The sequence below is a fragment of the Acinonyx jubatus genome, chromosome B3, assembly GCF_027475565.1.
Source record: "Acinonyx jubatus isolate Ajub_Pintada_27869175 chromosome B3, VMU_Ajub_asm_v1.0, whole genome shotgun sequence".
NCBI classification, from domain to species: Eukaryota; Metazoa; Chordata; class Mammalia; order Carnivora; family Felidae; genus Acinonyx; species Acinonyx jubatus.
In genome coordinates, this window is record NC_069386.1 from 95549619 (window position 1) to 95577540 (window position 27922).

A 27922-nucleotide genomic window follows, 5' to 3' on the forward strand; every position below is an offset into this window, starting at 1 on the left:
CTGAAACCATAAGCACACCTACAGGGATCCTTTTCTGAAACCCAGATGATACAGAGTAAGAGGTTACAAAGTTAGCTCCTGAATTTGGACCTGTCCTAAACTGTGTTCAGAGAAACCAATGAGGCCCTGTATTACTGGGCCCAGAACCATGGTAATATACAAGCAGAAAGTAGGCATGATTTTTCTAAGATTGTCTGAATTAACAAAGATTTTACAATAAAACAGCTGAGTGGCAACCTGCTGCCTGTCCAAGAGAGCTGATCAAGGATATCAAAAGCACTGGTCAGGAGGAGTCACCCAGAGAGAGATGGGACGGTGAGGGTCTGAGGAAAGGAGTCCAGGGAAGTCACCAATGACATACATCCAAAAGTGAAGGCAATGTTGGTCATTTTGGCCCAGAGCACAGCTTCCTTAAATGTGTCCTTTGAACTCTAGGGCTGGAGTCCACTTGATGTCCACACAAGCCACTTCCAAGGCCAGCGATGTTTTAGTCCTTGCTCCAAGATCAGCGGTTCTCAAACATACAGGCAGGCAGGGATCTCTTTCTAAGTAGATAGAAAGGTGTCCAGAGCAAAGGGCTAGTATCCAAAATCTATAAAGAGCTCACCAAACTCCACACTGAAAAACAAATAACCCAGTGAAGAAATGGGCAGAAAACATGAATAGACACTTCTCTAAAGAAGACATCCGGATGGCCAACAGGCACATGAAAAGATGCTCAACGTCGCTCCTTATCAGGGAAATACAAATTAAAACCACACTCAGATATCACCTCACGCCAGTCAGAGTGGCAAAAATGAACAAATCAGGAGACTATAGATGCTGGAGAGGATGTGGAGAAAAGGGAACCCTCTTGCACTGTTGGTGGGAATGCAAATTGGTGCAGCCACTATGGAAAACAGTGTGGAGGTTCCTCAGAAAATTAAAAATAGACCTACCCTATGACCCAGCAATAGCACTGCTAGGAATTTACCCAAGGGATACAGGAGTACTGATGCATAGGGGCACTTGTACCCCAATGTTTATAGCAGCACTCTCAACAATAGCCAAATTGTGGAAAGAGCCTAAATGTCCATCAACTGATGAATGGATAAAGAAATTGTGGTTTATATACACAATGGAGTACTACATGGCAATGAGAAAGAATGAAATATGGCCCTTTGTAGCAACGTGGATGGAACTGGAGAGTGTGATGCTAAGTGAAATAAGCCGTACAGAGAAAGACACATACCATATGTTTTCACTCTTATGTGGATCCTGAGAAACTTAACAGAAACCCATGGGGGAGGGGAAGGAAAAAAAAAAAAAAAGAGGTTAGAGTAGGAGAGAGCCAAAGCATAAGAGACTCTTAAAAACTGAGAACAAACTGAGGGTTGATGGGGGGGTGGGAGGGAGGGGAGGGTGGGTGATGGGTATTGAGGAGGGTACCTTTTGGGATGAGGACTGGGTGTTGTATGGAAACCAATTTGACAATAAATTTCATATATTGGAAAAAAAAAAAAAAAGGTGTCCAGAGGCTAAGGGGACAATGAGAACAATGGGGGCTGTGAGGGTGGGGGGGGAGTGATGAACAGAAAAGGAGGGCACTGTGGTCCTACAGGCCTTCAATACGTCTGTCAGGGAATCCAGCATTTGTTTATAGGAATCAGAAGGTCCAGTCTGGAAGCAGCTCAAGGGAATGGTCACCATTGACATACATAATGGGCTAAATGTAACAAAGGATTTTCAGTAAACACAAAAGTCAGTCCTGGTTTCTTTAAATTGTTTTCTAATTAACCAAATGACTCTAAATTGAGATACCAAATGATAGTTAGCCCATCTAGATTAAGCTTGTCACTTCCAATCTGAATTCTTTTAAAGCTTTGAAAGACAAAGGACACCTAGCACTAGCACAGGTAATAATCTAGTCCAATCTTTGGCTCCTATATAGCTTTGATTCCCATATACACATATATTCAGTGATATCAACAAACTGAGCCTTTAATTTTCTAAATTAACCCTTGAGAAACACCTAGTAGCTCAGCCTTCTCTTCCTTTTTCCTGTTTTCAACTTCTGTGGATATTAAAGAAATTCAAACACCTTGTTAAGCCCTTCTTAATTATACCACTAGAAGGGTACCTGGGTGGCTCAGTTGGTTGAGTGTACGACTTCAGCTCAGGTCACGGTCTTGTGGTCTATGAGTTCGAGCCCCGTGTTGGGCTCTGGGCTGATGGCTCAGAGCCTGGAGCCTACTTCCGATTCTTTGTCTCCCTCTCTCTCTGCCCCTCCCCTGTTCATGCTCTGTCTCTCTCTGTCTCAAAAATAAATAAATGTTAAAAAAAAATTTAATTATACCACTAGAAGAGCTTTGTTTTGCCCACCTAAAAGTCCAAATCTCTAAGGCGCTAAGGCTTAAGGATAGTTTTCAAAAAGAACTATGTCCTAGGCAGAAGTTATGCAAAGCAGACCATTTTAAAACTGTCAGGGGCATTAGCCATGCACGTAGTTGTCCAAGAATATGGTTTCTGGTCTCTCTGTAATGGTAAAAAAAAAAAAAAAAGCGCCCATAAAAAGTAAAGACACACTGATACCCAACCAAATTACAATCGTTACCAAACCTGCTCATTCACTGAATCATTCAACAAATTTTTACTGCATGCCTGCCCTGTGAAATGTGCCATGTCAGGCACTGTCAGGATCTAGAGGGAGTGCAATTAATTCAGAGAAAACCAGAGATGGCTTAAATCATGTCCTATGAGGGACAGTTGAAATAATCACAAATTAACCTAAAATAAAAAGATTCTGGGAGAACATAAGAGCTCCCATGCTGAACTTTTTTTTTCTTGCAGAAAAGAGATTAGACTTGTTTTGCACAGCACCACATAGAATTAATATCAATGGGTGGAAATCAATGGAACCAATCATAGCAAAGCTAAGAAAGAACTTGCCACCACAGCAATCTAAAAATAGAATGAACTGTTTGGGAAGGGGCAGGAGCCTCACTGGCAATATTGGTACCTGGGGCACTATATACTGCAGTAGTGACTGGATTCTCCCCCCTTAAATAAATCTTAAATCTGAATGCTTCAAATCAAATCACCCAAAGGCAATCACTGCTAATATGCTGGTATGTTTCCTTCCTTTTTTTCTGTGCATTTTTTAACATATTGAAATCGTACCACATATAATTTCCCACTTTGTATTGAAAATTATTTCTCTAGGCTATTTTGTAAACTAAAATTTACCAAAGCTTTTCATAATTGTTGGGACATTTACAATTTAATGATAAGAGCAGTTCTGGAGATACTCTACTTGGTTTGAACCTCACTTACTGACTATACTATCTTGGTAAATTTACTTATTCTTTTTGCCTCAGTTGCCTTATTTGCAAAATAGGGATTATACCTCACATTGTATTAAAGCAGCTAATTCCAATAAAGCACTAAGAACAGAGCCTGGCACAAAACATGAACTTGAAAATTTTACCAATTATAGGTAAAAATCTGTAGAGAAAAACTGTGAAAGATTTTGACATGGACCAAAAGTTTGTTGGGTGTCTTTCAAGGAAATTAAAGCTTTTGTCTAGCACAGTCTTGGAGTGAGGGATTCTGAGCCTTTGTGTTCAAGCTATTCCACAACTTTGAAAGTTGTATATAAATTATACTTGCCCATAGACAAGTTCTAATATTGTTTGATGGATAGTTGACTTCCTCTCATTAAAAAAGCCAGTTTTACATTTTTTTGTAAGTTTATTTCAACACCCACTAGTGATGTTTTGAATTCTTTGAATGTGCTCAAACAGTTTACTGGTTTCAGTAATGAGCTAAGTAAAATCCTTGACAGGTTCTTTGACAGGTCCCATTTAGATCTAAATTAGTAAGTCAAGGGACTCAAACCTAAAAATACATTCTATACGCTCCATTGGTTGTTTGGACCTCTCTCATAGGATCTATATTTTGCCATTGACATTATTGAGCTTTTACTAGGTTATTTCTTCAGTTAAAGACCTACTATTAATATATAAGGCACCTGTTACATGCTGTGGTAAATATGGAAATAGTCCCTGCCTTTCTGTAATGGTCTCTGGGGAAGAGTATGTAGTAGGCATTGAGAGAATTAGCTTTGACATCAAACAGCCTCAAGTTCTAGTCCAGTTCTCATCCCTTTCTTACTTCGGGAGACTTAGGGAAAATTACTTTCCTAAGCCGGCTTCCTCAGCTGTGTAATGGGCACGTGCATGAAAAAGTAGACATTTGAGAAAAATAGCACACATAAGGCACTTCACACGTCTGGCACATACATTTAAATCTTAAAACAGTAAGTTATCCAACCTCTAGCAGAGGAACCAGACTACCTGTTCACACCAAGCCTTCCCACTCACTCCCACCACATACACATGGCCAGGAACGTCTAGGGTATGTTCCCTTAGCCAATGCTACGTACATGAGAATTTACACAGCGCCATCCTACTAGACTGGAGTTTAGTTCACCCAGGAGTCTCATAATCAAACTCTTCTCACCACCTCATTTGCCTAAATCACTAGATGTAGGAGCCTATCTCATCTTCACCTCAAATTTTTACATTTGCTCAGCTAACACAGGTCCTCACCCACCGTCGTTAACACCAGCTCCATTCCATTACCAGAAACTTTCCTACATCTCAAGCTCTTCTCCCAATATTCTACCTCCTTGATGTTTAACATCTGGCTCTTCCCTAGACATTTGATCTGCAGTAACTGCAGTTTAGCTCATACTTCTAGGCCTCAAAGGTTAGGGGTAGAGATGGATTTCCTATAAAGTTCATGAAAGTTAAGCTTCAGTTGTCCCCAGCTTCCATGCCCTACAACAGCATGGCTGTCATATTTTGAAAATCAATTAAGATGCTTTTTCCACTCATTTCTAGTCACATTTCCCCTCCTGTGAGATGATCTGTTAACCAGTTAATCAGAAGCACTTAGCTGATCACTCCCTCCTTGTCTTCTAGTATGCCACTATCTAGGTTCTCCTTCAGTCTGCTTTACTCATCTTCCCACCGGTCCCTAGAGTAACCCAGAACAGTCCTCTTCACTTATTCCCTCGATCTTAGGAATTGATCTTTCACTAAAAAAGATCCCAAAATAGTAGCTATTATTCACACTCTGGGGACAACAGAAGCTGTATTACCAGTCCCAAGTAGTCATGGATTCCAGAGGAATGTGTACAAATAAATGCCTACCTCCTTGGGAGCTCCATATGGATATCTAAGAAGCACTCAACTTACCATGCCCCAAACTTAACTTTCCCAAACTTGTTTTTTCAGTCCTTGCCTAGTAGCAACTATAACCTTCCAGTTGCTCAGGCCGAAGCTCTTGGAGTCATTCTTTATTTTGTATCCCCCACATCCATTCCTTCAACAAATCCTGTCATCTTCCTCTTCAGAGGCCATTTGTTTGTAGACTACCTCGACCACACTCCCTTTTATCCTAGCCATAGCTAAGATCCTTGCCTAAACTATTCCAACAGACAGGCTTCCCTCCTTCCACCCTTGCCCCACTAAAGTATTTTGCTCACAAGACCCATTCGGTGAACTTTTAAACACTGGTCCCTTCCACATACAAATATTTGAGAAATTTACAAACTTTTATCCGTGAAATTACTCCAAAAGCTAAGATTGCCACCTCTCCACCTCCAGGAAATTCCTAGAACAGGGTTTTCCTCAAAAACATATTTCAACACTTTTACTTCTACTGCCCTAGCTCACTATAGCAAATCAATTACTTCTGAGACAGTTGCCCAGGTTACATGTTGAATGCTCCTACATATAGAAGTCGCTTTATGTAACAAAAAGTTTTCTGAAGTGTAAAAACAACACTGGAATTTTTTCCCAGATTTCAGCATGGGTACTTTTACATAACTGAGGGAAATTAAGCCACATATTTTGAAGATGAACACATTGAGATACATTTTAAAATAGGGCATTTTAAATAGCACACTTTAAAAAGACTTCTATAATCAATTGACCATTCCGTTCACATTAAAACACTCATAATTGAAGTATTTTTATTTTATGTACAATGAGTTGGCATTAAGATAGGTTATCTTGGATATCTTCAGTTAAGGTAGGGATCTTGGATGACCCATTCAAGGAAGTTCACTTAATCCAACTGAAAAAAAAAAAAGGAAATTAATTCAAAATGTTTAAGTATCCTATTTTATTCTCGCAAACACCAGCTCATTTTAGAAAAATGAGGTTTAAGCTGGATATGACCCACCCAAACTAGTTACCAAGATCGCAGTATTTACTGAATGCCCACAAGCCGTTCCACAAACCACAACAATTATATATTTTAGACTGTAAACTTCAGTATTGGTATTCTCACTTCTTCCCTCAGTTTCCCACTAGGAAAATACTAATACATAAAATGATCTTTACCAAAACCTCTCGATGGTTATTAAGTAGGGAATTAATTACACAGCTAACGTTTTGGTACTGTGTGCCAGAAACTACTGTAGGAGGCATTCATACACTCATTTAATCTTAACCTGAGAAACTGAGGACACAGAGTTAGCTTCAAGGTCTGAGTCCATTCTCATCAGGGACACACTCACCACCTCCCACTAAGTAAGACATATAAACTTCCACACTGTAACAGCAAGCATATACTTGCTCTTTGGTCAAAATTAAAAGTCTAAGCTTAAGATACTTTGTGTCTGCCAGAGATCACACATTAATGCCAATGACTGTTAACGTATCCCAGAGACAATGAAGTAGTTTTCCCCATGGGAGGGGAGGGGGACACTAGCACGAACAATCAAGACAGCTCCATATAAACATATACAAATTTTGCAACAACCTTGCCGTTTATTTTTCTCAGGGAGACACTGAACTTCATGACCCTGGACCAATGTCATAGGACTATTAAAAAGCAGCCTTCTGTCTGAATCCTAACAAAATTTATCTGGCCCCAATCCTCAAGCTCATTCCAGTACATGATACTATTCAACATTTCAGGGCAGGAGGCAACACATGTATTTTGCTGGGAAAAAATGTCTGGGTAAGACTAAAGAGATCTAAAACTAAAGAGAACTAAAACCACTTTCAGTGGTTTCTGAAAAAGCAAGTAATTTCATCCACTATAATGCATGGCACTGGTCAATCGGAGTCAGACCGTTTATAAAGTCTACATGGTCCTATCCCATTGACCTAACTACTACAACTATTTTAGCAGGGTCATCCGTCACCAAAAAAAGCCCGGCTCACAGCCAAGACAAAGAGGAAAACGGTGTTGATCGCAAGCTCACTGTAAGGAAATATGTGAACGTTCTCCGCTCACAAAACACCAGTATGGCATCCGCGGCCGCGTACCTTAATGAAGCCTATATCCTTCGCGTATTGACGGAAACACTGGCGGCACATGTTGAGGCCGTATTTCCGGATCAGACCGTGCCGGTTTGAGCAGACGCGGCTGTAAGAAAAGAGATGGCGCTACTGGAGGCCACAGAAATAAAAGGATTCCGCACTCTGGGGCCACCACCCGCACAGCCCGTCTTCCCCGACCCGTCAGAGGCCCGTAATGGCGGCAGGCACAGCTCTAGAGTCGCTCTGCCCTCACGCGCCGCCTGCAGGCTCCTCTACATTAGAGTTCTGGCCGCGTGACATGCCAGCGCAACCCTTCCTAACATCACATTCTGTTTCTCACCAAGAACGAGAACCCTGGCCAAATTTCCTCGGATGGCTCCAGTAGAGCTGCTGGTGACCCATCTTACTCTCCCGGACGCAACGAGGCAAAAGGAAAGAGCTCGCAAACGCATGCGCTCTTCAAATGTTTGAGACAGTTTACCCAGAATGCAGTGCTGACAAATGACGCGAATGCTATGCGGCCACGCTGTTAACAGAAAGGTCTTGGAAACAATCCAAGCCGGCACAGCTGATGACGTCACCGCACCGCAACCTCTAGTATCATTTTGCGCTGCCTCTGAGCGCCGGGCGCGGTGGCGCGCGCCTGTAGTCCCAGCTACTCGGGAGGCTGAGGCAGGAGGATCGCTTGAGCCCAGGAGTTCTGGGCTGTAGTGCGCTATGCCGATCGGGTGTCCGCACTAAGTTCGGCATCAATATGGTGACCTCCCGGGAGCGGGGGACCACCAGGTTGCCTAAGGAGGGGTGAACCGGCCCAGGTCGGAAACGGAGCAGGTCAAAACTCCCGTGCTGATCAGTAGTGGGATCGCGCCTGTGAATAGCCACTGCACTCCAGCCTGGGCAACATAGCGAGACCCCGTCTCTTTTGAGGCCCCTGAGGAATGAATTTTAAACTCTTAAAAATGTGGACAGTTTCATAATCTAAACATCTTTTCATCGCCCGAGCCACTTACATCTCTAAAATTAAAATTTTACCCTTGGAAACACGATTTTTGCCTCAACTCAGCACTGACACCTGCTGGGACAAATTAATAAAATAACTTAAAGTCAGCTGTAATAATTAAGAGTCAACAGTAGGAGTTTCTGTTTTGTTGAACAGAATACATTTTCAAAGCGATTTCTTATTTTTTAATTGACACACCCTAGTTTTTTAATGGACACATCTACACCAGCTCAGAAAAATGATGAAAGCCTTGGTGTGTTTGATATTTAAATGTAGTTAAATTTAAAGTGAGAAGTAAATGCACAATGTATGTTACTTTGACCAGATGATTTGGTTACAACTACAAAAAAAAAAAAAATGCCCTCTGAAAATCTACTGGAAGATGTCTAAATTCCACAGGGACATTTATAATGTCTCTAGATAAAACTTAACTGTATATGGCTCTGAAAGCTTTGATTTATAAAATGTACCACAGGGTGAAATAATCTAACAACATTTTACACATGAACTTTTATACTGAAAGTGAAAAATACAATGCTTCTCCAAGGCATGGTATGTCAAGATTCTGGTAGGGCACCCCTCCCAATCATTAAATTAGGTACTTTGGTACATGATGAAGGAAGAGACAAATCCAAAATTTAAAAACCAGATGTGACTTGATTCCTGCCCTTAAAACTTGCAGATGTAGGGAGGAAAACAGGATTATCTCAAAGAGCCCTTCCTTACATTTTCAGATTGTGTGACTCAGTGACCTGCGTACAACTAAGTAAGCAGAACTTTCTGTATCCAATGGTGGGTATGCTTGTGGTGTACAAGAGGAGCAAAGAAGAGAGAAATTAATTCTAGCTTGAGGTATATTTAAGAGGCCTTTGATGTAAGCCTTGAAGAGTGGGATTTATACAGGCAGCACTAGATGGAAGGGAATGCCTAGTGAGAAGAGTTTGAGCCAAAGAATGGAGTTGGGGAAGGTAAACAACTTTGTGTAACTGGAGTTGAGGATGCACAAAAAACCTAGTGATAGGTAACATAGAAAAGGTATTTTGTCATAAAGCCTGATTGAAAAGGGCCCAATGTCAAACTTCTATGATTTTCCTAGAGTTTATATTAATCACTGATGTGTAGTTTCCAAAATCACGGGCTTCTCGAAAATTAATCGAACATTGCCCCAACTATAGCTTTCCCAGACATTTCCTAGCTGGTCTACATAATTTTTAAATGATTAAAATGCCTCAGAGATCAATTCCATAAATATTCAACACTTTGGTATAGAATCCTTTGGGCCTAAGGAAGTGTGAACTCATTTAAAAGCAAAAAGGAAAGGATAAATAAGCAAGAAACAATTAGTTACACTTGAACAGTCTGCTATACTATCTTGATATTCAAGTAGTTCTTAATGTTGAAGCCGGTGCTCACTGGCCACTCCAAAAATCATAGAGCCCTCAAGAATTATGCTAAATCTACCCTGCCTGCGCTCTACAAATGGCATGACAAAGGCTGTATGACAGCACAACAATTTATAACATGGCTTACTGAATATTTTAAGCCCACAATTGAGACCTCTGCTCAGAAAAAAGGATTCCTTTCAAAACATGACTGCTCATTGACAATGCCCCTGTTCATCCAAGAGCTCTGATGGAGATGTACAATGAGATTAATAGTTGTTTTCATGGCTGATAACACAGCATTCATCCTGCAGCCGTGGATCAAGGAATCATTCCAAATTTCAAGTCTTTTTATTTAAGAAATCCATTTTGTAAGGTATGGCTACCATACATAATGATTCCTCCATTGGATCTGGAGAAAGTGAATTGAAACCTCTTGGAAAGGTTCGCCATTCTAGACGCCATTAAGAACATTTGTGATTCATGGGAAGAGGTCAAAATATCAACATGAACAGGAGTTTGGAAGAAGTTGATTCCAACCTTCATGGATGATTTTGAGGGTCCAAGACTTGAGTGGAGGATGTTACTGCAGATGTGCTTGAAATAACAAGAGAGCTAGAATTAGAAGTGGAGCCTGAATATGGGACTGAATTGCTGCAATCTCATGAGAAAACTTGAACAGATGAGGAATTGCTTCTTATAGATGAGCAAAGAAAGTGGTTCCTTAGGATGGAATCTACTCCTATTAGAAATGCTGTGAAGAAACAAAACAAGAGAATATATGGCAAAGGGAGGGGGTAGAGAAGAGAGGGAAATAAACCACAAGAGACTCTTAATGATAGAAAACAAACTATAGATTGATGGAGGGAGGTGGGTGGGAGATGGGCTAGATATGTGTTGGATATTAAGGAGGGCACTTTTGATGAGCACTGGGTGTTGTATGTAAATGATGAGTCACTTAAACCAATATTGCACTATATGTTAAGCAAAATTTAAATTTAAAAAAATTTTTAAAAGATACTGTGAAGATTGTGTAAATTACAACAAAGGATTTAGAATGTTATATAACCTAAGTTAACAAAGCAGCAGGAGGGTTTGAGAGGATTGACTCCAGTTTTGGAAGAAGTTCTACCGTGGGTAAGACTCTATCAAACGGTATCACATGCCACAGAGAAATTTTTCATGAAAAAAAGAATCAAATGATGTGGTAGATTTCACTGTGGTCTTATTTTAAAAAATTGCCACAGTCACCCCAACCTTTAGCAGCCACCAACCATCCTGATCAGTCAGCAACCACCAACACTGAGGTAAAAACTTCTAAAAGCAAGTGTCCCTGAGTGGCTCAGTCTGTTAAGTGCCTGACCTTGGCTTGGGTTATGATCTCACAGTTTGTGGGTTTGAGCCCTGCATCAGGCTCTGTGCTGACAACTTGGAGCCTGCTTTGGAGTCTGTGTCTCCTTCTCTCTCTGCCCCTCCCCCAATTGTGCTCTGTCTGTCAAAAATAAATAAATGTAAAAAAAGAAATTTTTTTAAAAAGGAACTTCCAAAAGCAAAAAGATTACAACTCACTGAAAGCTCAGGTGATGGGTAGCAGTTTTTCTTTGCTATAAAGTATTTTTTTAATTATGTACATTTTTTGGACATAATGCCTTTGCACACTTAATAGACTACAGGATAGTGTAAACATGACTTTTATATGCACTGGGAAACCAAAAAATTCCTTTGACTCTCTTTATTGTGGTATTTGCTTTATGTCAGTGGTCTGGAACTTAACCCTCAATATTAACAAGGAATACCTCTATCTGTTTCCCCACAATCTTCCTACAATGTATATTAGCAAACTTCTTTATGTTTGTCCTTCTGCTAGCCTAAAAATGGTAAGTATTGCTTCAGTCTGAATTTTGATGAGGCAGAGCATGTTTTCCTATGTTTATAAGCCAGTTATGTGTATTTGGGAATTTCTCCTTTGAGCCCACAGGCCACTTTCTTAAAGTATTGCTGATCTGTAGTTTATATATATTAGTAAAGCTTATGCAGAAGAAAATGAGCACTTTGACCTTCGTATTAGTTGCAAAGTTATTTTATATTGACCATAACCCCAGATTCTTAGTAATTACTTTGTTTCTGGTATATCCTTCCATGCAGAACATGTACATTTTATGTATTAAAATTTGTCAACTTGGGGTTATGTGGGTGGCTCAGTCAGTTGAGTGTCTGACTTCGGCTGATGTCATGATTTCGTGGTTTGTGAAAGCCCGCGTCGGGCCCTGTGCTGACAGCTCAGAGCCTGAAGCCGGTTTCAGATTCTGTGTCTCCCTCTCTCTCTGCCCCTCCCCCTTTCACGCTCTCTGAAAAATAAATAAATGTTAAAAAAAACTGTTTTAATTTGTCAACTTGTTACATTACTTTTTTTAGGTAGTGTCAAAATTCTAAAAGACTTCTGTGTTTTCATGTAGCACTTTTACATTTTCAGTGTTTAAGTCTTGGATCCACCTAAAATTTATTTCACTGTTCTCTAGGAGTGAAAGAGAAAGCAAGCTTCCTTCCCTTCCAAATGGCTAGTTCCTTTCTCTAACACAAACAATGGTAATTGAATGCACATTAGTCTGTGAGCTTGCTCTATTTTAGCACAATGCCAGCTCTCATAAATATTTGTTACATGAATAAGTGAATAGCATATATTCATTTACATATTCATTCTTTCTACAAATATGCACTGAGTACTTACTATATGTGAACACTATGCTAGGTCTTGCATGTAACAGTAATGACTCAGAACCCAAGGAGCTTGTAGTCTAGAGGTGAGGATAGGCATTAAATAAGTAATCATATAGCAATATTTTGGACAAGATAATCTAAGATTCTTCTTGAACTGAACACCCAAAAGTGCTAGATGAAATATCATGTATTCCAAAATGCTGAGTTGAGCTTCCAGGAATCCCAAAGAGCTGGTGCTAAGCAGGAACTGAAAACCACAGAAACTGCCCTGGGGAGATTTGTCCAGCTAAGTAATAGGGACTAGATTCCAAAGGGAACAAGAAACAAGCCTTTGCACAACTGTATTTAATTAAATTGCAAAGAGTGGAAATCCATGAAGGTTTGCGGGGAGAATTAAGTACAGGATAGGCGACAAGTCCTAGCACTAACACTCTCTAGAGGTAGTGAGCAAATCCCTTTACTCTTTTCAGCCTCTATTCCTTTTGTGTAAAATAAGAGAATTGAATTAGAATATGTGTAAAGTATGTCTCAGCTGTAAAAGTTTAGGATTCTGTGATAGGAGACCCCCTAAAATAATTTAATTTGGCAGTAGTGTAGATGGTGGATTATTGCATTAGCCTTTCAACTGATCCCTGCCTCTAGGCTTACTCTACCTCCTAAGTAATCTCTTTAGTGACCACAGTAATCTTTTCTAAACGGTGTGAATTTTATCCCCTGTTGAAAATTTTCAAGTTTCCCAGAACCTTCAGGCTAAAGTTCAAAAGTCTTGGTTTAGCAAACAAATTCTTTTCATCATCTGGCTACTTTATACTCCTCTAATGTCTTACATGTATCCAATTGTGGTACAATTGTTGGTTTGCTTGTCTCTCCTAAACACTGTAAAATCATCTCTGCCTTCTAAACATCTAACATAGGTACTGGCATACAGCAAGAACACCATAAATATTAAATAAAGGAATACATTTTGAAGCCAGAAGACCTGGTAAGTTTAGGAATATCTCTGGAGGGAAGTAATGCAGCTTTCAACTGACATGGTACCACTAACAAGGGAAAAATGGGTAGTAATTAGGAAATCATAGTGGAAACACAACTTATAAGATGTAATTACAGAGCATCAACAGGGACAAGGTAGCACTATACAGGTCTAATGCTTAAGTGTATATTTGTTAACTATTTAGCTTTATTTAATTTAGTTGAAGTTTATGGTTAAAAAACCAACTCGAAGATCTGGTCCCAATGTGCCAGCACAGCCAAGTCTACACTGTCCACAGTGACCTCATTGTTTAATAGTATGATACGACTATGATTTACCAGTTTGAACCTAAATGAGCCATAAACCTAAGGGAGTAAAGTTTACTACGGGTACAAATGAAGGGGAAAGTCCGAGATTCAATTAATTAACTGTTGAATGCTTGTTATGCACTGGAAACTCAGTGAAATAAAAGAAATGAAACGTAAGTTTAAGTGCAATTGAATTTTCAGACTCCAAAAAAGGAGAGCAAGATGTTAGAGACAGCCAGTGGAAACTGAACAGGGTTTTGAAAGATTAATAGGGTTAATTAGTATGAACAAAACAAAAAGGAGAGAATGAGTGTAGTATGTAGGCCAGGCAGAAAAGGAATCAATTTCACAGAAGAAAATTGATCTAGATGTTATTTCTCTGATTCCTTTTGTCAAAAACTGTAGCCCACTTTAAAATGCCTTGTATTTCCATGTTCAGTCAGTCTGCAATTCAAACGAGCTTGAGCTAATTAAAGGTAGAGGAGGTCAACAGGCAGATTCTATTTGTATGGTGGTAAAGACAGAAGTGTGGATGGGTAATCAAAGAATCTTTTCTATTTTTTTTAAGACTTTAAGTAATCTCTACACCCAACATAGAGTTCAAACTTACAACGCTGAGATCAAGAGTCACTCGCTCCACGAACCGAGCCGGCCAGGCACCCCTAAAGAATATTTTGCTTGGTAAACAGTCCAAGAAGACCAAAATAAACACCAGATCCGAGTATTTCAGCCATTAAAAATGAGGGAACTAAGGTGAAGATGTTGGGGGGAGGTGGAGGTGGGAGTTAAGATCCCAAAAACTGATATATGTTTATTTTACTTTCAAGCCACTATTATTTTATGTAATCTTATTTAATAAGATAATCTTATTTAAATATTTAGGGAAGCACACGCCATATTTGAGAATCTGGCAATTAGGAAGATACGTTTTTGGCAATACAAACCGTTGTCCTACTTTGAAATCACCTTGGAACTGTTAAGTAACTTTCATATATTTAGATTATTTAACATTTACTGAATTCACTGAATCCGTGTTTCAACAACCCAGGTAACACCAAATAGAGGGTTGAGGCTTTGTTGTTGTAGTCTTGTTTTTTGTACATTTCTATTCTAATCAAAATTACATTGGTTTATACATGTAAGATTTCCCCACCTCCCAACTGTTCTTGGAAGTTCAGAGTATATTTATCGTACGTGTAATGCTTTAGGCTGGCGTTTTATTATTTTCTTCTATCTTATTACCCGCTCAAAGAACAAAAGTGGGTAATTCTTGAAGTCTGTCTTTGAAAACTCTAAGGTGTGTTTGGCTTATTGTATGTTTTCACTGGCCACATGATTAACTGTTGCTAAATGAGGAGCCGTGTTTTCATGCTCTCCATGCAAGAATACTAAATAGAAAAAAAAGAAACGTAATGTTTTATTCATTACTAATTTTTAGGAACCAGTTACGTTTTTCAGAATGAGAATCAACAAATAACACTTCAGGTTCAGCACCTTGTAAACAGGGACTCACAGCTAATTAGGGATAAATCATTATATTGTCATAATTGAATTGAAAATCCGTATTTCTGTAAGCCATTTCACATTTGCAAAAGTACCGCTCAAACAAAATCAATGTTTTATAAAAGACTGGGATTAGGATGAGGCGAGAGAGGCGTCGAGGGCACAAAATTTAAGGAGAAAGGACTGTGCTCTCAGGGAAGCACACGCCATTTTTGAGAGCGCCTCCTTAAATAAGATGTGCGCCCCGGGCGCCTCCCTCCACCAAGAAATGTAGAGCCGGAGGTATTTATAGGGTCTGGATAGTCTCTCCCAGTGTCAGATGTTAAACCAGTCACTCTATCCAACCTAATAGCGGTTACAAAGCGGGAACCTGTTCAACAGAAATTGCCAAGTCAAATATTGTCCTATCAAATTCCGTTCTGACGTGGCAGGTGTTGCCTCCGGGGGGGAGCCACCCAAACCAAAACAAACACCAGCCCATCAGCACCGGGACATGCTGGCCCCGGCTGGCATTGGGCAACTCCCCAGTTCCGAAGCTATATAGGTAAGCGGACTTTCCCTTTTAACACAGGAATACCGGTTTAGCGACCCAACAGGTGCAGGAAACGCGTTAAGTTGAACCGCGGAAAACAGAGCTCCGCCCCCAACAATAACCACCTGTGCCTCCAGCCGCAAGCGTTCCCGGGAAAGGACGTTGCGGCCTCGCCAGTCGCCGGCTCGGGAGATGCGAGCCAAGTCCTCAAGGGGCTGGTATCCGCGCTCCACCGACCCGCAACCACAGTGAGGACTCGGCCCTGCAAGTGAAAGGGGAGGCCGTCCTCCCCGCAGACCCGTAGAGCCACTGTACTGAGAAAACCCGAGCTGTTGGCACTCCGAGCAGGCAGGCATATCCGGGGACAGCCCGCATGCTCGAGGACCCCGGCGGCGGCGCTGCGCGGCGGGAAGGGGGCAATTTCAAAGCCGAGTTGTGGAGCTCTTGCCGCGGCTGGCTCAAAATGAAGCTGCACTGCGAGGTCGAGGTAGTCAGTCGGCACTTGCCGGCTTTGGGAATGAGGAACCGGGGCAAGGGCATCCGGGCGGTGTTGAGCCTCTGTCAGCAGACGCCCGGGAGTCGGCCGCGGCCTCAGGCTGGAGGCGAGCGAGGCGGCCCGCTCCCTACCTGCCTGGTCATCTGCACCCTGAGGGACAAGCGCGGGACCCGCTATGAGGTGCGTGGACCGAACAGGCCCTGCCTCGGGAGTCAGCCCCGAGCTCTTCCCCTTCGAGCCTCGCGCGTTCCAGAGGCTGGAGCCTGTCTGTGGGGTACCAGCGCCCCATCACCACGCCCAGTCCTGGGCGTCTCCCTGTGGACCCGAAAGAGGAAAGCTTTTGAGAGCGCACCTTCTCCTTATTTTTCTTTCCCGTTTCTTTGGCTTCAAATTGACAGCGTTTCTGTTTAGCAGTAGGTGGCATCCCTGCTGTCTTAAAGCCTCTGGAAATTCGGCCTGCATGAAACTAATCTTTAAATGGAATAGCAATCCACTTTGGGGGAACAGTAAAATAATTGCACTTTTGTTCAATAAATTATTTTCTTCCATGGTATATTCGCTAGCTTTTTTTTTTTTTTAAGGCTTTAAGTGATGAAGGATAGTATCCAGGATCGCTAGACCAGATTAGTACAGTAGTAAAGCAGTAGTGCTTTGGGTTGCATCTTGATATTTATACTAATGTTATTGCTCACTGCATCTTTCTTTTCCTTTCCTTTTCCTTCCTTCCTTCAAATGTTTTATTTCCTAAGACTTGACTTTCTAGGACCAGGGCTTTTTCTCATCTGTCTAGCAGTAGTAAACTCTAGAAGCTGTTGAAAGTTGAAATAGAATTTCCAAAGCACAGGTTTTATAAGATCCTTTTTCCCTCATTTCACCAGGTACTATGTTATTTTGTCAGAATGACTGAAATACCCTTGTGTCTACTGTAAATAAAGTCGAGGGGGCAAGTCATCTCCCACCCTTGCATCTGACTCTTCACTGGACTTTATACAGTTTCTAGAATTATTTCCCTTAGTGTTGTATTCCACAGTGTATACTCAGAGGTTGAGGAGAGGGGGCATTACCATCTCATTCAGAGACACTTAACATTTGATATAAGCAGTTGAAAGTGTAATTTCCCCCTCTTCGTGGAATCAACTCCTATAAAATTTTCAACTTGAAAGGACTTTAGCAATTACCCAATATTCTATAGGTTAGAAAACTGTAAGGTGACAAGCAAGCTCATAGCAAGAATTGGGTCTCCCTTTTTTTTTCTTCCATTATCTTCCCCAAACCCTCTTTCATGATCAGTTCAGGTTCTATTTTAAGTCTGTAATGATCGCCCTTAAAACTTCTGCATTAATAATTGCAGGTGGTAACCTTAATCAGAATTTTATTGTGAACAGTGAGTTGAAGACTTGATTTGGTCACTGTCCTTCCAACACTAGAAAGGAAATAGAAACCAGTGCTTACATTACAAGGTGGACTATGTAAGTGCTATAATAAAGGTAGAAGTAGAGCAGAATCAAAAAACGAAATGAATTCTGATTATAGGGGCTTGAGAAAGTTTTGTAGAAGAGGTGGTGCCACAGGGTTTGGGACATAGTAGGTGCCCAATAAACATTTCTTGGATGAATTAAAGTGGTGTTGGTCCTGGGCCTTGAAGACTAGGTATTAGTGCTAAGTGTGGGAAGTACCTTGGGGATCTTTCTTATACCAACTTTTCTGCCCCATGATTCAGCTGCTGCCTATCTCACTGTGATTTGCAAATCTGTATCTTTAGCTAGTCCTCTCCCTTAACTTGCAACTTGAATCTTAGTTGGAAATCTTCACTTGGATGTGTTGTAGCATTTCAAACTCAAAATATCTAAAAGTTAATTTTCTTTGCCACCCCGAAACCTACTTTTCTGATCATGTTCTGCAACTCATTAAATATTCTGCTCTATCCAGAAACCTTAAGGTTTTTGCATCCCCATGTAATATATTTTTGAATCCTTAAAATTCTACCTCCTAGGACCCTTTCAGATTTTCATACCTCCTTCCATCCCAGCTGCAGTCTAAACCACCAGAATCCCTTGTCTGGCTAGTCTCTTAAAAGATGCATCCTCACATGTAATATATTATTGAATCCTTACAATTCTACTTCCTAGGATTCTTTCAGATTTTCATACCTCCTTCCATCCCAGCTGCAGTCGAAACCACCAGAATCCCTTGTCTGGCTAGGTCTCTTAAAAGATATCCCTATGTCTCTACCAACCTCATCCCATTCTCCCCTCTCCCAAAGTTCATTCTTACACTGTGGTTAAAGGGAACTTCCCAAATCCCAGGTCTAGGATGCCTGGGTGGCCCACTAGGTTAAGCATCCAACTCTTGATTTTGGCTCAGGGGATGATCTCATGGTTTGTGAGACCAAGCCCCACCAAGCTGATAGCACAGAGCCAGCTTGGGATTTCCCCCCACCCCTCTCTCTCAAAGTAAATAAAGATTTTTTTTTTTTTTTTAACGTAGGTGTAACTATGTTCCCAGCTTCAAGTCACTCAGTAGATATCATTTTCAGAATAAAATCCAAAATTCTTGACATGGTCTGCAAAATTTTTCACCATGCAATCCCTGTTTGCCTTTCCTGACTCACCTGCCTCTTTTTCCTGGATCCTTCAGCCATACTTCTTTCACCTCCTTGGAGCTGCCAAGCCCTCTTGCCTTGAAGGCTTTGCACACATTTTTCTTTATTGGTATGCTATTCTCTCTCTCTTCTCCCACTATCTTCATTTGCCCACATCTCCTAATCCTTCAGTTCTCATCTTTAAGGTCACTTTCATATTCCTTTGCTACATAAGATCTTAGAGCAGTCTATACTTCCCTTATCTTAATATTTGTTATGCTTGTAACTACCTACTTAATAATTGTCTCTCATTAGACTGACAACTTTATAAACATAATTACTATGTTGGTCTTATTCAAAACTGTTGTTTCAGCCCCCACCATAGTACATGGTACAGAGTGGCTTCTCAATAATACATTGTTGTTGAAGTCTAAAACAGAAACATCAGTCATTAAAAATTTTTGAGCACCTATTATGTGTCAGTCACTGTTGTAGCTCCGTGATTACAATAGTGAACAAAGGAGACATGATTCCTGCTTTCATGGCGTTTATAGTCTTGTGGGAGGTGTGTCCACCTAAGACTAATGGACTGAAGTTAAGAAGGCAAGTAACTACTGACAACTTCTACAGCCACATAGTTAGAATGGGAGAAGAGGAGTATTCTCCCAAATGGGAGTCACAGGAAAGAGTTACTGGACTGATCTAACAGCAGTATCTACCAGAAGCTAGATAAGAAATGTAGCTACCCAAATGCTAAAAAAGCCCACAGAAATAAAAACTAAAACTTAAAGCAACAAAACATGCAGACTTAAGGAGTAAAAGCCTGGGAAAGTGACTGGCATATTCTAATTGTAATAAATATTACTTAATAACAATACCAGATTTTGTCCTTTTTTCTCATTGGTTTTAAGCAGCTAAAGGAGAACATTGAGCAATTCTTCACCAAATTTATGGATGAGGGGAAAGCTACTGTTCGGTTAAAGGAGCCTCCTGTGGATATCTGTTTAAGTAAGGTATGGTATTACAAACACGATTAAAGGGGCAACTGGGCAGCTCAGTTAAGCATCTGACTCTTGATTTCAGTTCAGTCTTGATCTCACAGTTTGTGAGTTTGAGCCCCTGATTGGGCTCTGTGCTGAAAGTGAAGAGGCTACTTGGGATTCTGTCTCCCTCTCTCTCTGTCCCTCCCCTAATTGCTCTCTATCTCTCTCTAAATAAATAAATGTAAATAAGTATAATAATAAATGAAAATAAACTTAAAAGATTGTTTAAAAAACATAGCAATTAGGTTGGTTGGCTGTATTTTCTTTAAAGAAGAGACTATTTGAGGATCCTCAATATCCCACACAACTGAATAGGGATGTACACTTGGCAGGTGTGTTTGAAGAAGCCGTGGCAGGTCTGTGGTGGAATTCAAAAACTCACCAGACACATACACAGTTTCTCTGGTATGCTGGCATGGCTCTAACAGTGTAGAGTCAGCCTGCTAAGGCGACAGGATTAGGAGGAAGGAAAATGGCTTACTTCCGTGCTCCAGATGGACCCTTAGGGTGTTCCTAGAATAGAATTCTATAAAGCCAGTGGCACACGGCTACATTTGCCAGCAAAGTCACCCATTACAGATCAAATTTGGTGTAAAAAAAAAAAATGCAATTAGAACCATTTGAGGGGTATTTTTTTTTTTTAATGTTTATTTATTTTGAGAGAGACAAACAATCTGAAGCAGGCTCTTTGCTGTCAGTGCAGAGCATGAGGTGGGGCTCGAACTCAAAACCATGAGACTGCGACCTGAGCCAGTTAGACGCACAACTGACTAAGCCATTCAGGCCCCTCCATTCTGGGGGTATTTTATTTATTATAATTTTTAAAAATACTTAAACCATTAAAATAAAACTTTACTGTGCCCTATCCCCTTTTCCTCTCCCCACCCCCTCACAGAGAGTAGAAGCAATGTCTTATTCAGCCTTTCATTATCCTTAATCCAAAGCAAAGTGGTTTGTAAACAATAGAGTTTAATGACTATTTAAGGTATTTGTATTGAATGGAAACATTTTGTTCTACTTCTCCTGTTCTTACAGTTTTTCATTTTCTCTTGATATTCAGCTTCTCCTACTAACTTTTCCTTCTACCTAAAAAAAGCTGAGGTCTAACCAATCAAAATAGAATAGACAAATTTCCCAAAGACAAGGTTAAATCCATTGCCTCCACATACTGCCTTTTGACCTTTGTTTTCAGTGGTTTATCAAAACTGTCTCAGAGATCACTGGTCTCCTTCCTTTTTTTCAATCACATTGCCATTATTTTGAGGTCTGTAGATTTCGACACTGATGACCACTCCCTTAATAAAACTTTCCTTTCTTGGCATCTGGCAGGACACTATCCTGGTTACTCTTGGTTTTCTTAGCCACTCCTTTGTTTCCTATCTCTGGTATCTTTTTTTTCTATCCCCAATTAAAGGCTTTATTCTAATCTTCTGCCTATTCTTTACCATACCTGCTTTCCATTCTCGTAACTCAGTCTTTATTTATATAAACTCCCAAATCCTTAAGCTGGTACCCTGTACCAGACCTACTTGACCCAGGTCTCCAGACTTCACTCACACTACTTCACTGTGTATATTGCTGCTGAAATAATATTTAGCTTTTCTCATGTAATTCTCCTGTTCCAAGTTCTTAAAAGATTTCCACAGTCTGATCATTCCATCCTCCTCATCATGGTATCAGGTTCATCTATACCATCTCCACACTGCATTTCTAGTTTTTTACACCTCTACAAAGCTCCCACATTCCAACTAAATAGGATCACGTACTATTCCTCAAACTTGCTGCAAGTTACCAGTCCTTCACATGTAAACTTTAGGAAACTTCTGAAATGTCCTGCAAACATTAGATATTTCTGTTGAGAACTTAGTTCCCATACCACTTTAATAGTGATTTTTCTGTCCAGCTGGAAGCAATCTGTCTTGCTCTTGTTGTTTTCCAGCACTTCTTACAGTGCCATTTGGCCCTGCTTTTGAGAGGACCATTGCTTTTCATAATTCCAAGTCTTTGTGAATGGCAGCCTTGGGTATTTTGCAGTGCACAGCACCATCTCAATCTATGTCAGAGGCACTGGAGATTTGCCTCAGTTCATGATAAACCCAAGTCTTAAGTGGAATCTTTTCATGTATTCCTGTCTTATTTTATACTCTTTTGATTCCCTTTTGAATGGTTTAAATTTAGAGTATGTCTCTCAACATATTTTTTCAAAAGCTTTCAAATTGTTTTGTGTCTATATTGAAATTTATCAAAATAGTAAAAAATTTATTTTTACGGCCATTTTCAAGAAATGAGTCCATCATTTGCATGTATCACTTTATAGAATTTGTTATAGGGTAAATTAGCATGCATGTATTATCTAAAATGGAATTTATAATTGTACAACTTATTTTTATTTATTCAGGCCAATTCCAGCAGCTTAAAGAGTTTCCTGTCAGCTGTGAGACTCGCTCACAGAGGTTGTAATATTGAGGTACCACTTTCAACCTTCACACCAGTGAAGACTTCAGAATTTGAAAAATTTAAAACTAAAATGGTTATCACATCCAAAAAGGACTATCCTCTAAGCAAGAACTTCCCATATTCTCTGGAACATCTTCAGACTTCTTACTGTGGGCTTGTCCGAGTTGATATGCGTATGCTTTGCTTAAAAAACCTTAGGAAATTAGACTTGAGTCACAACCATATAAAAAAGCTTCCAGCTACAGTTGGAGACCTCATCCATCTTCAAGAACTTAACTTGAGTGACAATCACTTGGAATCATTTAGTGTAGCTTTGTGTCAGTCTACACTCCAGAAGTCACTTCGTAGTTTGGATCTCAGCAAGAACAAAATTAAGGCGCTCCCTGTGCAGTTTTGTCAGCTCCGAGAACTTACAGATTTAAAACTTGATGATAATGAATTGATTCGATTTCCTTTCAAGATGGGACAATTGACAAACCTGCGTTTTTTGTCAGCTGCTCGAAATAAGCTTCCATTTTTGCCTAGTGAATTTCAAAATTTATCCCTTGAGTACTTGGATCTTTTTGGAAATACTTTTGAACAACCAAAAGCCCTTCCAGTTATAATGCTGCAAACGCCATTAACTTTATTGGAATCCTCTGCACGAGCCATGTTATATAATAGGTAAGACTTTTTAATAGTCATAAAATGCAGTACCTCTGATAAGAGTCTGGTATTCTCATCATCCTCATTGTAATAGTCATAGGCTTTAACATAGTTTACAGTGCTGTGCACAGTCTGACATCTTGCTCCAGTGGCCTTCTTGCTGCTCCTTAACTCTACTTGGAATGCCTTTCTTCCAGAAAGTTCCATAGCTCACTTTCTCACTTCATTTAGTTCTTTAACCAAGTGACACCCAGAAAGGCCTTTCCTGACCGCCCTATCTAAAGTTTTATCGCCACCCCCTTTCATTGCTTGACTTTTTGGTTATAGGATTTATTATCTGGCATTAATTTTTTTTTAATGTTTATTTTTGAGACAGACAGAGTGTGAGTGCAGGAGGGGCAGAGAGAGGGAGACACAGGATCTGAAACAGGCTGGAGGCTCTGAGTTGTCAGCACAGACAGAGCCTGACATGGGGCTCGAACCCATGAACCGTGAGATCATGACCTGAGCCAAAGTCGAGCACTTAACCGACTGAGCCACCCAGGCGCCCCTTTACTTCTTTCTATCTATCCCGTCACTTGTATTTATCAAGTGTTTTCAGCCCACTTGTTATAAAAAGGATACAGATCCAAAGCTATGAGAATAATGCCTATTATCTAGCCTTTGGTAACTTGTCTTCACTACTGGTTACAAACATAAACTTATGGTCTATTAGAAAAATATGTGGGAATTTAAATTATGTTAGATAGAAAATACAGTTCTTAACAGTATTACACTATTACCTCTTTCCTTAGGGTATAACTAGTAGCTTGAAACAGGTTAATATACACATGTGGTAGACACTTCTTAGTTTTTTAAAAAATTGTTATTTATAGAAGGAACAAACTGGTACATGTGAAAAAAAATGAATTGCCAACAAGACCAGTCCCAAATCCCTATGAAATGCAAACTTTTTAATTTGATATGTATCTTTTCAGACTTTTCCTGATAGGGTTTTGAACTCCAGTTTAAATTATAGAGTAGGTTTTATTTATTTGTTGAAAAAATATGAACACCTATTATGTGCCAGCCTAGGCTAGGGACTAGAGAACAAAGAAAAGACTGGAAGACAGACAAAGTGACTTGGGGCATGGTTGAGTCAGGAGTTGGGCAGTGGGCAGGCAAAACAGTGTCTCGGAGATGAGGGTAAAAGAGTTTGACTTTTTCGGGTTTTTGAGTTTGACTTGATTTTAATAGCAAGTAAGTGATTTAAGCAAGGTGAGGTCAGCACTTGCTCAACCAGTAAAGTAAAAATACCTGAAACAATATATGTTTTAAATCTGTTTCACAGTTTAAAATTCCCTTTTAAACAGTTGATGCCTAGGAGAGTATTTGGATTTATTTAAATAAATGTTTCTTCACAGATAGAACTCAATAATTCTCCCATTGCCATAATGAGAATTGTATACTAGAGCCGTAGCTTTAAATGATCATGTTATACTGATAATACAATGTAGATTTCTTCATACTATTCCATGGGTTATGGTATTAGGTGACAGTGCTAAAAGATACTTTATGGAGTAGTATAGATACTCTTAGGTTTACAATATGCCATATGGTGTTTTCCCCATTCTTAACAGTTTGGAAGAAAGAACAATATACTGAGTCACTTAATAGAGTAATCTTATTTTTCCATGGTTATAATTCAGTATCCGGTAATTCATGACCTAATACATGAAGTTCTGAATCTAGTAACATGCTAAATATTTTTTCAACTTTTTTTTTTTTCTAATAGGATTCCATATGGCTCTCATATCATTCCTTTTCATCTTTGCCAAGATTTGGATACTGCTAAAACCTGTGTCTGTGGAAGATTCTGTCTAAGCTGTTTTATTCAGGGAACTACTACCATGAATCTACACTCTGTTGCTCACACTGTGGTCTTAGTGGATAATATGGGTGGTACTGAAGCACCTATTATCTCTTACTTCTGTTCTCTAGCCTGTTACGTAAATTCCTGTGATATGTTAAAGTAACTGGTGATAACACAAAAACAAATTCCATTTAGTTACAGATCACCTTGGGATTCATTTATGGTTTAATAGTGTCAAATTAGAGAAAGGGAAGCTTTTTGTATACTTACTTGAGGGCAGGAATGTGTTACTCTAACATTTTCAATCATTTGACTGTAAAACCTTAATTTCATTAAAACCTATAATTTTACTGTGAAAGTAGACTTTTTTCAGTTTATTTCACTTGTGTTGATATCAGCCTAGTGTTTCCAGAATGGGTTGTAGGGCTATCTTTTAATGTTAAACAGATATTGATCCCTATCACTCTGGTCATAGAATTTTCTTACCAGTTTCCTTCTTGAATTTCAATTAAAGAAATTGACTTTCTGTATACAGAAAATATATGTTGGAGGACTAATAGAGTCTAAGTTTTAGTGAAAACTTGTTTGCTGTGAAACTTTGTTTTTCAGGTATATTATTCTACATCTGGAATTCTATATTCACCAAGCATAAAGTTGGAGTTGCTTTGGGATAAGCAGGCTTCAGCTTTTATAAGTTTTATAATGTTAATCACATAATCTTTGTTGTGACTTTTGTAACTTTTAGAGTTGGAACAGGATTTTAGGGTTGGGTGGGAAGAACATAAAATTGCTTTTTACTGATTACATCCTATATTTGAGGGTTGTTCGTTTTCTGATTATTATTTTAGTTACTTAATATTTTCAAGTTAAAAAAATATTTTTTTAATGTTTGTTTATTTTTGAGAGAGAGAGAGAGAGAGAGACAGAGCATAAGTGGGGGAGGAACAGAGAGAGAGGGAGGCACAGAATCCAAAGCAGGGTCCAGGATCTGAGCTGTCAGCACAGATGCAGGGCTCGAACCCATAAACCATGAGATTAGGACCTGAGCCGAAGTCAGATGCTTAACCAACTGAGCCACCCAGGTGCCCCAATATTTTCAAGTTTTTACTTTAAAAAGTGGTGGCGATACACCAGCTGAACTATGATCAGAATTTTAACTAGGTTAGAGGAAATATAAAATGTAGCTGCTTGAAAGAGATGTGGAAAATGGAATTAGTAGAACTCCATTCTATACATTTGCACTGCCCTTTTTCAAATCAGCCTCATAACTGGTTTCTGGGAACAAAAGAGGTGAAAGAGTAAAAGTTACTGGAGAAGACCCTCCCTAGTGTTAGCATATCATTTTTGTTCTAGGCCTGCAGTTACAGGTTGAGTCTGTGTAAGACTGTTTCTTATGGCTTTAGGTAACTATTTCCTCTGTCTTCCTAAAATATTTGGAGCATCTTACTTTTTTGAAAATACAAGCATTGAGTAAATACTGTTTTAAATGTTACAATATTTTTAAGGAATTTTTAAAAAATGTTTACCTTTGAGAGAGAGGGGGACACAATCCAAAGCAGCTCCAGGCTCCAAGCTGTCAGCAGAGAGCCTCACACCGGGACCAAACTCATGGACCGTGAGATATGACCTGAGCCAAAGTCAGATCCTTAACTGACTGAGCTACCCAGGCACCCCTAAATATTAGAAGATTTTTATTAAAGCTTTATGTATATGATCTCCAAAATATGGTTTCTTCTCAGAGCAAATGCTTTGGTCCAGAGCCATAATTCTTTGGGTGACCTTAAATTTGTATTGCTTGTGGTCAATTAAATTCTTCCTGCAAAAATTTCTATATTCTGGTTTTTGATTTTAAAAAATCATATATATAATGCAAACATGGCTTACATAAAAAGAGCTGCCATTTAGCAAAGTATTTGTCACAAGTGTTTTACATAATTTTATTTAATCCTCACAAATTACCCTAGGAGGTCAGTATCATAAACCCAGATCAGATTTTAAGTCCAGGCTTTATACTGCCTTCTAAAGTTAATTCACTTTTCCTCTTTAAAACCAAGAATTCTGTAAGTATAAGATCTTAGTTTTTCTGAACAAAATGGCGAGGAATTACCCAGGTTAGGTAACTACTTTAAAATATAGTTCTTTAAAAAATGTATTGTGACATATTTAACTTGTATCTGATTTTTACATGTTCTTGAAGAAAAAGCTCCTTCAATAACAAATGCAGATGTGTCTGTGTTGGGACTAAGTGCTAGCCATCCGTTACTCCTACACCCTAGCCCTTTGTCTTTGCATCTTTACTCATCTAAAAGCCATCCCATGCAACTATCTTGGCCAACTTAAAATTCTTGTACAGAATGCAGAATTTGTCTTCTCATAACCCATACCCTTTGTCAGTTTATTTCTCCTTTTGATACTTTTTTTTTTTTTTTTTTGCTTTTCATGGGTTATAAGGTTCACTTGTTTGAGTTTCAGCCTTCCATTCTATTTTCAGTAGTAACTGCTTGCTTCCTCATACCTCCCAATAACCAAGTTGTAACATTTGAATACCTCCCAGAGTAGCTTCTAAAAGATTCAAAAAGCAGTCCATGCTATTATGGACTCATGGTTCTTCACTAGCTTCAGAACATTTTGCAGTTAGAAGTCAGTTTTTAACTCCTGCCTTACATTCAGGACCAGTCTAAAAACCATGCCATCCAAAAACACCGTAATGGAAATGTTCTGTATCTTTGTTGTCCAATAGAGTAGTCATTCAGCACATGTGGCTATTGAGCACTAAATGTAGCTGCTAGTGTTAACTGAGGAACTGCTTTTTAATTTAAATATCTATATGACTAGTGGTCCTTACTGGACACTAATTTGCAAAAAGTCGACTCTTTTTATCCCTCATCTTTGATACTCTGCCCCACTGAGTCTGCTATACACAGGCTTAATTTACCCTCCTCATTTACTTTTTTTGAAAATCTGATTTGACTTTTCCCAGGAGCTCTTCAATCATGATTATGAATTTGCCTAACATATTTGAAATTGACCAGAAAAGGTAAAGAAGGTCTGAGTTTTTTTCCCTGATAGAGTTCCATAACCTAGTTGTAAAGCTGGATGTGGTACTCCTGTCT

The 27922-nt window shown here is 39.5% G+C and overlaps 2 protein-coding genes across 4 annotated transcripts; one reads left to right on the forward strand and one right to left on the reverse strand.

Annotated features, from left to right (window-relative positions):
* Positions 1–5987: 5987 nt before the first annotated feature.
* On the reverse strand, positions 5988–7820 carry RPS29 (ribosomal protein S29). Its single transcript, XM_015083309.3, has 3 exons — positions 7660–7820; positions 7326–7425; positions 5988–6123 (listed from the first exon to the last, which is right to left on the reverse strand). Exons 1-3 carry the CDS (start codon positions 7719–7721, stop codon positions 6115–6117), a joined length of 171 nt encoding a protein of 56 aa, XP_014938795.1. The 5' UTR covers positions 7722–7820; the 3' UTR covers positions 5988–6114.
* Positions 7821–15775: 7955 nt separating this feature from the next.
* LRR1 (leucine rich repeat protein 1) lies at positions 15776–26774 on the forward strand. Of its 3 annotated transcripts, none has more exons than XM_053224439.1 (4): positions 15776–16411; positions 19724–19825; positions 22254–22975; positions 24732–26772. In XM_053224439.1, the coding sequence occupies exons 1-4, from the start codon at positions 16109–16111 to the stop codon at positions 24970–24972; spliced, it is 1368 nt and encodes a 455-aa protein (XP_053080414.1). In that variant the 5' UTR covers positions 15776–16108; the 3' UTR covers positions 24973–26772. The 3 variants fall into 3 exon arrangements, with proteins under 3 accessions (XP_053080414.1, XP_014938793.2, XP_026921463.1); XM_015083307.3 differs by having other exon boundaries at positions 19727–19825; positions 24732–26768; XM_027065662.2 differs by lacking the exon at positions 19724–19825 and having other exon boundaries at positions 24732–26774.
* Positions 26775–27922: the final 1148 nt, after the last annotated feature.